General features: G+C 37.9%; 1 protein-coding gene across 1 annotated transcript; it reads left to right on the forward strand.

The window, feature by feature from the left end:
* Nucleotides 1-2,197: 2,197 nt before the first annotated feature.
* On the forward strand, nucleotides 2,198-3,140 carry LOC310737440 (heterogeneous nuclear ribonucleoprotein A0-like; the record flags this gene model as incomplete). The annotated part of the gene is made up of 2 exons (XM_083561767.1): nucleotides 2,198-2,756; nucleotides 3,044-3,140. Exons 1-2 carry the CDS (start codon nucleotides 2,263-2,265, stop codon nucleotides 3,138-3,140), a joined length of 591 nt encoding a protein of 196 aa, XP_083417893.1. The 5' UTR covers nucleotides 2,198-2,262.
* Between the last annotated feature and the right edge of the window lie 10,862 nt (nucleotides 3,141-14,002).

The raw sequence follows: 14,002 nt of genomic DNA on the forward strand, positions 1-14,002 counted from the left end.
ACAAATATGATCAAACTCACACAGGAAGCAGGAAGACCTTTCACACTGGAGATGCTGAAATTATAAATAGCATACACTATGGTGTCACACTCAAATGATCACCAAATCTGCTTTTAACATATAATGTGTGCTGATTGCAATTATAGTCAAGTCAAATCAAGTTTATTTCTATTCGCTTTATTTCTATTCGCTTTTCACAACGGACATTGTCTCAAAGCAGCTTTACAAAATTTAATAGTTAAGGTGTATTTATCCCTGATGAGCAGCCATGGCAACTGTGGCAAGGAAAAACTCCCTTAGATGTTATGAGGAAGAAACATTGATAGGAACCAGACTCAAAAGGGGAACCCATCCTTATTTGGGTGATATCAAGAGTGTGATTATAGTCTTTAAAAATTATATATAGTCTTTAAACAATTATATACAATCGTCACAATAATACTTTAGAGCTATAAACAAATTAACACAAAGATAAGTAGTCAATACCAACAAGAGTGATTTGAAAAAAATTAAAATCCCACAGTGAATCTGCATTAGTTGCAAAGATAGTAATTTTTTTATAATATTCTTTGTCCATAATTTAGCTTTGATGGGTATATATATATATATATATATATATATATATATATATATATATATATATATATATATATATATATATATATATATATACACTATGACACCTTACCTTACCACAAGAGGGCAGAGTATTGGGCCAAAAATGCAGCTTTTATCGAAGGGATGACCCTTTCAAAACAAATACTGTCAGATTCCCTGAGTATTATATATTATATTATTATCCAAATATAAAGACATTAAATGAAAGACACAACGTGCAAGTTTTCAGTATCAATTATCATGATTGTTCACTCTTCTATGCAGAAAAGACTATGGCATGAATACATCACTGATTCTGCAGAAATATGTGATGAAAGCTGGGTTGTTGTGGTATTCTAATCAGGGTGGGTTATGAAATCAGTGACATCTCTTCATTTCTTTTTTGAGAGAGATTAACAAACAACTGCACCCAGGAGTGTTCCGGGGCAGACACTGTACAAGCCTTCACAGCTGCCTTCTGCTCCACACTAATGAGGAGGTAGGGGCATCCATGTAATTGATTATGAGTTGCCTAATCACTTAATTTACAGAACCCTCCCTTTAAAATGACAGATAGGAAGAGAGAAAAGAGTGACTGCTTGCCAGATTTCAGGTGATAGTAAAGACGCTGGAAAAGGTCACAAACAAAAAAAAGTAAAAAAAAAATAATAATAATAATAATATATATATATATATATATATATATATATATATATATATATATATATATATATATATATATATATATATATATATATATAATCTCCAAAGTTACTTAAATTGTGAAAGTAAAAGTTTCCCAAACACATCAACTAAGCATAACTTTTATCAGGGTTATTTTTTATTTTTTTTACTAATCTCTGAAACATTACTATATATTATTGTTGACAAACTAGATGAATACCACAGAGTAAGCTGTAACATTGCAAATTGCTGTGATAATGGAAAAGTGTATGTTGTTAGGGTTTACAATGATGGACATTAGATGTCATTTTTGTTATCACATCTGTTTGTTTTCAAATGTTGGTAATGTAGTGTTTAAAAATATAGCGAGTAGAATGTAAGCTGTAATATGAATGAATGTAAAAACTAAAGTAGAGGATCCACCTAAGCTCCATGTAGGTGTCCAACAAGGCTCAGTGCTTGGTCCTCTCCTGTTATCCATTTACATTCGATCTGTTGTCCCATATGGGTTTGCATACCATTTAACTAATTCTTCCTACACTCCTGTTTCCACTTTGGTCTCAGCATGTCTGGTGGATATTTCATTCTATTTCATCCCGGTTGATTTATCTCCACATCATTATCTTGTGATTATGGAGAACTGAATGATCTTACCCTCTGTCCCTGTACCCAACGTATCAATTATCATTTTCTTCTAACATTGCTAATTTAACATGCTTACATCATTTTTCATATTTTTTTTATCAGGAGAATTCACCACGGTTAAACTTTTACCACCGTTAAACTTTTATATAATTTAAATCGTTCGTCTTTCATGCATAATATTTGTGCACTTAACCAGCATTTTGAAGATTACCATGAACTTCCGCCGATTTTTACTTTTTAACTAGTGATTTGAAGGTAGGCTTTTTGATGACGTCATTAACGCGACAGTGTAAAGTACGCCAGTGTTCTCTAAGACGCCGCTAAACGCACGCTAGAATGGATCAGCTTAGCAAACTTTTTGTTGGTGGATTAAATGTTCAAACTACTAGCGAAGGACTCCGTGCTCATTTTGACCAGTATGGGCAGCTTAACGACTGCGTTGTTGTTCAAAATGACCAGCTTCAGCGGTCTCACTGTTTTGGCTTTGTAACCTACTCCAGCGTTGAGGAAGCTGATGCAGCAATGGCAGCGAGGCCACACACAGTAGATGGTAAAACCGTGGACTTAAAAAGAGCAGTGGCTTGTGAAGACGCGGGCAAACCAGAAGCTCTTGCCAAAGTAAAGAAGATATTTGTTGGGGGTCTGAAAGAAGATATCGCAGAAGAGGACCTAAATGAATATTTTGCCCAGTTTGGTGTAATCGAGAAAGCAGAAGTTATCACAGATAAAGATACCGGCAAGAAGCGTGGCTTTGGTTTTGTACACTTTGAGGACGATGATTCTGCCGATAAGGCAGTCGTGCTCAAGTTTCATTCGATAAATGGGCACAGGTCACTTAGGTGCTTGTTCAGTCTCTCATTATCTACTGCAACTTGCTTCTCACTGACCAATAATGCAGTCAAACAACTTGTTTTTAATCTTCCTTGGTTCTCCCACACCGCACCACAGCATCAACATGCTTGCCTACAAAGCCAAAAATGGACCAGCACCAGCATCTCCTACTTGTGCTTATTTTTGTGCATATCATCACAAATATCATCTGCCATCATGAGGCAGATAATTTCCAAGCAGGCTTGACATTGTTATGCATTCTGTTAAACTTTTCTGCTGACCACAGTTTGAGATTGGTTATTTGTGTTGCAGTAGCCTTCCTGTCAGCCGGTAGTCTGGCCATTCTACTTTCCTATCAAGAAGGAATTTCTGCCCACAAATAGCTGCTCAGTTGTTTTATTCTTCAACCTGTCTGGCACTCACAACTACCACAACCATGGCAAAAATCACAGATAACACATTTTCCCTCATTCTGGTGTTATAGTTGATTGTTAAGTGAAGCTTCTGATCTGTATGTACATAATTTTATGCATTGTGCTGCTGCAACATTATTGGCTGAATGGATAATTGCATAAATGACTAAGTGTACAAGTGTACTCTGCTATTTTAATAGAACTGTATTTTTGTATAAAACCAATGAACTTTAGGGATCTGGAAGTGCAGCAATTACTTTTTAGAGTGGAAGCTAAAAAAGTTTTTAGCATAAAAGAAAAAATGCTGATATCTTCAGTCGGTTTAATTCAAAATCATGACAAGACTGTCATAAATTAGAACAGCACAAGTGAACTGAGAGTGCAGCCACATGTCACAAATCATCCAGAAACCAATCATCTCAGAACTTACAATTGATGTGTCAACCCTAAGCCTTGTGTTTCTTCAGCCCTCATATTTTCTCTTTTGTCTTGTACTTTTGTGTTGAATAAGAAACTATGACTGACATCTCAGTACAATTTGTACAAAAGCTTTTGTCCCTGGTTACAGCATCTTTTTTTTTTTTTACATTGTGTGCCATGACTCACTGAATAGTTAGCATGAAAGAAAACAATTTCACTAATGTTCTCTACTAGCTTGATGCCCTGTCAGCTAATAACAGATTGCCAAGAACTCAGTAGTGGTCTTAAGCCTCCACTGCAACACATCCAGTTTACAATTGTACGTGGCATTCCTGATAAGGCATGGGGACTGCCCTGGCATCTTGGCTGAAACAAATAACAAGGAAAAATCACTTCACAATTATTTCTTAGACTTTCACTTAATGAGAACTAATGAGGACTGTTTCCATCTGTCTTGATAACATTAGAGCAAAACACTGCACATCAGAAAGGCAGTTACTGTGAAACACCATGGTGAGAGTCCCTTGTTTGTAATCAATCTGTCCTGCTGCTATCTTCAAATTTGCCAAAAAATGATGTCAGGTCTGAAATCAACACACTGATTGTAGCATCATAGTATTGTTAAACCTATTAATAGATTATATCTTTTTTCACATAATACAAACAAAGACATAATTTTCAATATTTAAAATCAAGCAAAAATGTTTTACATAACTTGTTGTTAAATTGTTTCTTTAAGGGTTTACTAAAGAACAAAGGATACACTTTGCTGTTTTTGATGGAATCATTTAGCAGATAGATAACCAAAGAAATATTTTTTTTTTTTAAGTTTTTTATTTTATGGCATCGCTCTGGATAAGGAAGAAGCCCTTACATCTAACTTACAACTGAGCAGTTGTGGGTTAAAGGCGTTTGTCAAAGGTCCAGCAGTGGTAGCTTGGTAGTGCTCGGATTTAAACTTGTGACCTTCCAATCCAAAGTACAATGCCTCAACCACTTAACTAACACCTCCAAATTTTAGTGTCTGGAAATATAGATAGCAATATCAGCTTTGGAAACTGTCCACTTAAAAATAATCTGTGTCCTTTTGGGAAAACATGCTGCATATTAAAGAAAGTGTCAAATGAATATCATACCTCTTCACTGGTAGCTAAAAATATTGATACTCCTCCAGAGTTTGGTAAATTATGAACCTTTTTCTAATGGAGCTTACATAAACTTTTCATGAAAAAATCTGTGCAAAGCAGTAAAGGTGAAATACAGTCAACTTTATACAATTATATAGACTGCAAGGAACGAATGTTGTTCTGCACTCCTGCACCTCTGCTCTGTCTGTCCTCACCTTGTCTTAGGATGGAAAGTAAAGTTACATAACTGCCGTGGGCCTGGCCTGCTAGAGCCTTGCTTTTGCAGGCTGTTAATATTGATAAGGAGAGAGAACACAAGTGGGTGATGTATCTCATGAGCTGCTCAGTGTTTTATGCAATGAATCTGTGTGTTCATAATGTATGTAATGGTCTTTTTGTAAGTTATTTATTATACATTTATCAGCAATGGGGAAAAAAAACACTAGCAAGGAATGCAGGAAAAGAACAATTAATGACTACTCTGACTACTTTATTAGGAGTACCAGTGCACCATCAAATTCTACTGTACAACAAAATTATGCATATGCTAGTCAAGTGCTATACTTAATTTTCAAATCAAACCTCACCACTGTCATGGTTCCACCTGCCACGCCCCCCTCGGTGGCTGTCATGCTGTCGCTATTTCTGCTGCTCCCGGCTTCAATTACCAACACCTGGTCCTCGTTACAGACTAGCCTTTATAAACGCTAGTTCCAGAGTCAGGATTCCGTGGATTATCTCCCTTCCGTGGACTATCTCTGTTACGTGGATTATCTCCACTCCGTGGATTATCCCCGCATTACGAACCAAACCGGCATGACGATTCGTAACTCTCTCTAACGTCATGATAGAGCTACTCCCACTTCCGGGTCGTGGTCCGTGCCCTGACAAATGAACCGACCAGAACAAAAAAAGGAGGAATCGCTTCGCCGTGGTGGATCGGCAACCCGTTTCCGTGTCGGATTCTTCCCAGGAAGCCCGCTGCCACTCCTCGCGGATCATGCTCGCCGGCTCCGGAGCATGCAAGCGAGGCGGCGCTGCGCACCTCAGAGAGCCATACCGCCACCTGGCGAAGTCTCGCCTCCAAGTCCCTGTGACGGCGACGCCTCACCTCCAAGTCCCTCTGACGGCGACGCCTCGCCTCCAAGTCCCTCTGACGGCGACGTCTTGCCTCCAAGTCCCTCTGACAACGACGTCTCGCCTCAAAGTCTCTCCAAGACTTCTCTAGAGGTGACGTAGTGCTCCGGAAAACGACGTCACAGCCCCTTGGTACTCCAGGGGCGCCGTTGCGCTTCAAGACTTCTCAGAAGGAAACGCTGCGCCTCATTCTGCTCATAACCTCTGCCGAGGGCGTTCCCCAGCCTTTCCACCGGAGGCGTCGCTCGGCCTCTGATCTCCGTCGAGGGCGTCGCTCGGCCTCTGACCTTCGTCGAGGGAGTCGCTCGGTTTTTGATCTTCGCCTAGGGCGTTGCTCTGCCTCTGATATCCGCTGAGGGCGTCGCTCGGCCTCTGAACTCCTCCGTAGGCGTCGCTCGGCCTCTGAACTCCGCCGAGGGCGTGGCTCGGCCTCTGAACTTCGCCGTGAGCATCGCTCGGCCTCTGACCTCCGCCGAGGACGGCGCTCCGTCCCTGATCTCCGCCAAGGATGTCGCTCCACTCTGGACCTCCGCAGGGGACGTCACTCCGCTTCAGACCTCCGCAGGGGACGTCACTCCGCTCCAAACCTCCTGTGGCAGAAGGCAAGTTGTTTGCTTAAGGTCAGGATATTGTGTGAATGAGTGTCTTCATGCACCAGTAAAGAATGGTGGAGGTTATTTGAAAGTTTGGGTCTGTATTTCAGCAAATAGTGGTAGAAATTTGATCAGGATTAATTATGTCCTCACTGCTAAGAAATACAGGCAGATACTTATCCATCGTGGAAAACCATCTCTATTTGTCCCCAGATTCATACTGCAGCAGGACAAAAAAAACACAACCTACAGGCAGTGTCACTGAAAACTTCCTCAGTGTAGAATAGAACAAAGAGTCTTGCAATTTATGTTTTGGCCCTAATAGAGCCCTGATCTCATCATCATCACATCTGTCTGGGATTACCTGGAGAGACAGAAGGATCTGAGGCAGTCTACATCCACACAAGATCTGGGGTTAGTTTTCCAAGATGCCTGGAACAACCTATCTGCCAAGTTCCTTCTTTAAAAACTGTGTGCAAGTCTACCTAGAACAATTGATGTAGTTTTGCACACAAAGGGTGGTCCCACCAAATATTGATTTGGATTTTTCTTTTGTTCATTTACTTCTATTTTGTTAATTGATCAGAATAAACTATTAACACTTTTATTTATTTATTTATTTATTTATTTATTTATTTATTTATTTATTTATTTATTTATTTTACTTTACAGAATTTTTTTACACCTGCCTAGGACTTTTCTAGAGTACTTATTATTTTCTCTTTTCTTTTCTTTCTTTTGATTTTGTTTTATTTTTAAAATAACGTCTGGGGGAAGGGAGGAAGCTTTCCTGAATATGTCAACAGCTCAAGAGACTGGATTGCTGGAGGGGCAATTCTGGTGGTTTTATGCAAATATTTGGGCTGGATTTGTGCTGCTTCTCAAACCTCTGGAAAATGTGTCTCTGCGGATAGGAAAGAGGATTCAGAATGCATGTTTCTGTCAGGATCTTCCAGGCACACGGCGCGGACTTCCGGTTTCCGGGACTGTTTTTGGACTGTGTTTTTGCCTTGCCCCATTGCTCAGCTTGTTTTTTTTATTTTTATTAAAGACTGTTTTCTCTGTACCCCTGTGTGCATCACTCATCTAGTCACCCGCGAGAGTCACTGATACTATAATCTGGCCTTGTATCTTGTCCCCCGAGTTTCCTGACAGTTTCATCTTCAGTGGTTTTCCAAATAAATATTTTGCCAGGTCACTTGATTGTTTTATTTTTCTGTTGAAAGGAGGAGTACAGAAAGAAAAAGGATTGAAGGGGAAAGATGACCACTTCACTTTTAGACTGAAGCAAACTAATATATTCTTCATCATCTGTCAACAAATTTTATAAATGATGTCACTCACTTCCAAAACCCTAAAGTTGCATCATTAATTACTCAATTACTTAGCAATCAGATTGATGTGATAAAGATTATAGAGACAAAAATATTGTCCAACTGTGTTTGATTGATTGTAAATCTAATGACCTGCAGTCCATTATCAATGGCTGCACTAAGGGTTACCAGCAATAAAATCATTAGCTTTAATCAACAGCTTTAACAACAAGGTTTGTCTGTCATTTGGTCCCCATCAGGCTATAAAAACACTGCTCACACACACACACACACACACACACACACACACACACACACACACACACACACACACACACACACACACACACACACACTTTTCCACTGGGTATAGTGAAACCACATCCTGAGTCAGGCTACTTTTTGAGAGAGAAGGGAAAAAGAGACGTTTACACCCCACCACAAGTTATCACTTGGAACATTCCCAGTGGAGTCACGGCTGACAGGCAGATCCATTACATACACAGGGTCAACACTGTGCAAAAGAGATAAGATGCAACGTTGAAGCAGCTTTAAATGCTTATGGTCCTTCTGCTAAAATATCTGGTATCATATGCTGCAATATAAGCTGTGTTATCTATGCTGCTACATGATAACTGGTGGTTCTGGTGGTTTCACTCATGCCTGCTGGAAAAAGACCTTAAAACAATTCCTATATCACTAAGTGGTGGATTAAAGTTAACATTATCCACCAAAGGAAAAGTAGGTACTGAGGTCAAAAGAGTCAAACAGGTTTTTTTTATATATATACGAAGTGGTTATTAGTAATATACACTGTGTAAACTGAACACAAAGTGCCTTTCTAACAAAACCACTTTCAAAAAGAGTTGGGACTCTGTGTAAAATGTAAATAAAAACAAAATGCAATGATTTGCAAACCTCATAAATCCATATTCTATTCACGATTATAATATAGAAAGCATATGTTTAAATTTAGTAATTTAAAGCAAAAAATATGGTAATTTAGAATTTGATGGTGCCAACACATTTCAAGAAGTTAGGACTAGGCCATTTTTACCAACAGGTAGCATCACCTTTTCTTTTACCAACAGTCTATATACATCTATGAACTGAAGAGACCAGTTGCTGGAGTTTTGGAAGATGAATTTTTTTCCAATTGAATCTGGTATTTTCATTCATTCATTCATTTTCTCCCGCTTATCCATAATTCGGGTCGCGGGGGCAGCAGTCTAAGCAGGCCCCCGCCTTCGACTGCTGCCCAATCCTCACAGCACCGTCCCTTATGGTCCCTCCTGCAGGTGGTGAGCCCACGGGAAGGCGGCCCCACGTCACTCCGACGTCACAGACCTTGATATTTCCCTCGTAAGGGACAATCTGGTATTTTTTTAAAGATATTTATTTTTACAGATTACCATACAGAATTATAACTGGTTAACAGTCATGGGTCTTCTTTGTTGTATTTTTGTTTCATTATGTGCAAATGTTTGCAGTTAGCTAGTGAAAGGTCTGGATTGCAGGCAGGCCAGTTAAGCACCTTGACTCTTCTACTACAAAGCCATGCTGTTATAATATATGCAATATACAGTTTAGCATTGTATTGCTGAAATATGCCAGGCTTTTTCTGAAAAAGGTGTCATCTGTATAGAAACATGCATCGCTCTATTAAATTATATTCTTTTCAGCATTGATGGTGCCTTCCAGATTTTCAAGCTGCCTATTCCATAGGCATTAATACACCCCATAAAAATGCAGGCTTTTGAATTAAACACTCCAGTTTAGTCCAGAGGACTCGGTGTCATTGGTTTCTAAAATAATTAAGCATTCTAATTCACCTGACTTTAGTCCTGAGTTTAAAGTCAACAACATATAAGGATCACGTTTACATATGACTTTTTCTTTGCATGATAGAGCTTTAACTTGCATTTGTGAATGTCATTGCAAACTGTGTTCACAGACAATGATTTTCTGGAGGTGTTTCTGACCACATGCAGTGATTTTGATTACAGACAGTTTCCAATCTTTGCAAGAGTGGAAATCCCAGCAAATATGTTTCATGGTCCAGGAAAGGGTGGTTAGGCAAAAGCCTTTTATCTCCAAGATGATGGATGAGTGATGATTTGGGCTTGTTTGGCAGCAACAGAACCTGGGAAACTAGCAGTCATTAAGACCAGAATATTGTTGAGACAAATGTGAGGCCATGTCCAGCAACATTAACTTGGTCAAAATTTGGCCATATAGTGTTGGAGTGTTGAAATTACCAAGTCAAAGTCCAAACCGCAACCTTATTGAGATAGTGTGGTAAGATCTGTGGCTGTTGTGATAGCAGATTTTACAGTCTTTTCTTACCTTAAATATGTTTGACATTGACAATTATATTGTGGTATAACATGTATAACATAGAGCTAAAATAAAATAATCGAAACTACTTTAGTCCCGAGATGTCAATCTGCTTTGATGGTGCAGAAAGTATAAATAAAGGCTGCTAGATGGATTCCATCATGGATAATCTAGCATGTTATAGATTTTGGATCTTTTAACAGGACTCAAGATGCTGTTGGGGTTGAATGGTATGCTGTGAGCAATACTGCCACCTTTTGTTAAATGCAAATGTTACATAGTCTCTGAAATATAGTTTTTTTTTTAATAAATATTAGATGGTAGAAACCTGGAATATTTTAAATTACAATAAGCATTTATTTATTTATTGATTGATTTTATTATTTTTTTTATTTGTATGTGAGTTGAATTGGCGAATTGAAAAGACAAAAAAAGATGCGATTAATAATTTTATAAACTTATTTCCTACACATGACAATTAAACACCAAGCTTTTCATTCTTTTCTGCTAGAATAGTTATCGTTTTCATGTATATATGTTTTTCCAGACAGTAGTAAACTGCTTTAGCTTGCATGAGAGTGGAGAGATTCTCAGAGGCTTTTAGAGATGTTTACTGGCATCAGGCAGCAGTTGAGTTACCGTCTGCCTCCACAAAAAGCCCTTTTAATAGTCTGGCCTGTGGGAAAACCTGCATGTTTAAAAAGGGGTATGCCACATGTCTATTTGATTTTATGTCTGATTGATTATTCAAATTTGCATTATACCAGATTTAAGGCCAATGTGTGTGAAGTATAATAATATGAAAATAATATGACTTATTAATCAACATCTATAATGAGCTTCTTAAACAATATTAGTGTGCCTGTGAGCAGTAAGAAAATAATAATTCCGAAAAACTAGTTTAGATAGATAGATAGATAGATAGATAGATAGATAGATAGATAGATAGATAGATAGATAGATAGATAGATAGATAGATAGATAGATAGATAGATAGATAGATAGATAGATAGATAGATAGATACTGTATATTTTTATTTAATATATTATTTATTGTAATCAGATTTCAATTGTATAGTTGGAGTTGCATTATGCATTTTGTAGTAATCACAGGAACAAAAAACATTGATCTGATTTACCAAGACTAGACAGGATTAGTCATCCCCATGACTCAATCCCAATTTCGCTTGTCATCAATCTAATCTCATGCATTCATGTGCATTCAGCTGTGTTCATTACAAGCAGCAATATTCTCAACTTCTTGATTACAGTATCCTTTAATAGGCATGTTTGCAAAGTGGAGAGCACTCCTTGCTAAATAAACATAAGGTATTCCTGCATATCCAAACAGTAATGAAGCTTATCTTCGAGAAATTTTTAAATGCCACAAATCCAGGTCTGAATAATACACATGTTCAAGGTTGTGCTTTAAGCACAAAGCAGCCATATATGGACCTTAAAAAATTGCTTTCAACCAGTGTAAAACATTAACAGATTGCACGGTATAATAACTCTGCAAGCACAGCTATACATCATTATGTATATGTACCTATTTGATGCTTTATTTAAATCTTTAATAATGTATTAACATAAACGTATAATATCAGAACAGCTTAACCCTGGACACACAAATATTCATAAACATTGGTCCAAACGTCTTACTAAGTCTTTTCCATGTTGACTCAGCACCCTCTAGTGCTGAGTCACCATGTGTGCTTTCAAATCATTTCAGTACCTGAGTTTTTCCAATAAATGTGATGAAAATCAGCACTTACTATTTTGCACCTAAAAAACTGTGTTAAATTATCAAATAATCAACCATGAAACCACATGCTTGAATATGTAAAGTATTCTCTTTCATAATACTGAATAATAAATAAAAAGGCCACACTTCCTATTTTCCATTTGAATGGTATATTTTGTGCTCATGTACAGAACCTGCCATCGCTAATGTTTATTTGTATATTACAGTTTGCTGAAAACCTAAAAACCTGAAAACATCAGCACAAAAAGTGATAGAAAAGGAATAGAAAATGGAATTGAAAAGGTATACTGTATTTTATGGAAGCAGTCAGATCAAAGTATTTTTAGTAGATGCTTATTAGAAATGTTAAAATCCTCTTAGCCTTATGATATTCACCATTTCAGCTATAAAACTTTTCTGACAGATTTAGACTCATGCTTTGTGGCCTATGAGAAAATGCTGATATTGCTGACAGTTTTGTCATGTTTTCACTGTCATTTCCACGGTTTATTTTAAAAAGTTACATATTTACAGTAACAACACAATGGTTCCATACAGTCATCCGGCTTCCACTTGTTAACTATTTGATGCTTTGCAATTCTATTTACAATGTTTTATGTATGTATATTTTGTAAACATTATGACCACCTGGCTAATATTGTGTTGGTCCCCCTTTTGCTGCCAAAGACACATCGAGCATTACCAGCATTAACTTCTTCAGCAATTTGACCTACAGGAGCTCATCTGTTCGAACAGACCACACGGGCCAGCTTTTGCTCCCCACGTGCATAAGTGAGCCTTGATCGTCTATGGACCTGTCCCAAGTTTACCACTGTTCCTTCCTTGGACAACTTTTAATAGATATTGACCACTGCAGACCGGGAACAGCCCACAATAGCTACAGATTTGGAGATGCTTTGATTCAGTCTTTTAACCATTCCAATCTGTCCCTTGTTAAACTCGCTTGATATACCATATTCTTAGCTAAAATGTCACATTTACTGCTCAATACATACATGATCTTCCTCAAAATATATACATTTATAATTAACATTTATAAGTTTGGATCTAGAACAAAGCATATAATTGACATTGAAATACTACTGTATCTCTTACTTACATGTGTGTGTGTGTGTGTGTGTGTGTGTGTGTGTGTGTGTGTGTGTGTGTGTGTGTGTGTGTGTGTGTGTCTGTTTCCTAAATTTTGTTTAATAAAGATATTTATTATCAAGCTGTCAACCTAAATATAAATCACTAAATGATAAAGTTAAACACACTAAAATAAATTCCCATTAATTCCAATGAATTAAATAAATGAATTTAATTAACATCTGGTGATTGATACAATGGCACACTGTGCCTTTAACCTAAAGTGAGCACAGGAGAAAAGTGTGTCATGTCATTCAGCTGCACTCCTGATGAGACAGGGGAAGACAGCAGTTTGATGGAAGGCTCTAGTTTCTCCTTGAGTGTCAAAGTCAAGGGACTCCTGTTCTAGTTTTAATTTTTTTTTTAAACCTCCTCCCACGTCTTCCCCTGCTCTTCATAACACTGCTGTCATGCATTAACATGCAAGGAACAAGGAAGCCAGTTTATGTCAAGTCATCTTTGAATAAACACTGCTGTGACTCTATCATCCTCTCTCTCTCTCTCTCTCTCTCTCTCTCTCTCTCTCTCTCTCTCTCTCTCTCTCTCTCTCTCTCTCTTTTTCTCTCTCTCTCTCTTACACACACACACACACACACACACACACACACACACACACACATACTACACACACTCCCTCCCTTTTCCTCTTGCTCACTCAACTTGCACACTTTGGGGCCCCATGCTGTTCACAGCTTTAAAATGTTGCATGTTCAAACAGACTAAGATCCAAAAGCAGTGCATACAATGTGGAAACAGGGAACAAAGCAGAACCTCTACTTTCTTTCTAACCTGTCAAGTGTAAACCCAGGCTCTTATCACTACCTGGGAAGGCCAGGGCATTGGAATAATATATTTGTCTCTGCATTAAACTTTCCTTTTAACAACCGTGAAAGATGTGCACTCTTGAAAGTTACGCATGACACATACCAAGCCAGCACACACTTCTCATAACAATTGCAAGTGTTGTTTTCTTACTGAAAAGTCTAAAGGATGTGTTTATATGAACATAAAT

Source organism: Silurus aristotelis, assembly GCF_946808225.1.
Source record: "Silurus aristotelis genome assembly, chromosome: 14".
Lineage (NCBI taxonomy): Eukaryota > Metazoa > Chordata > Actinopteri > Siluriformes > Siluridae > Silurus > Silurus aristotelis.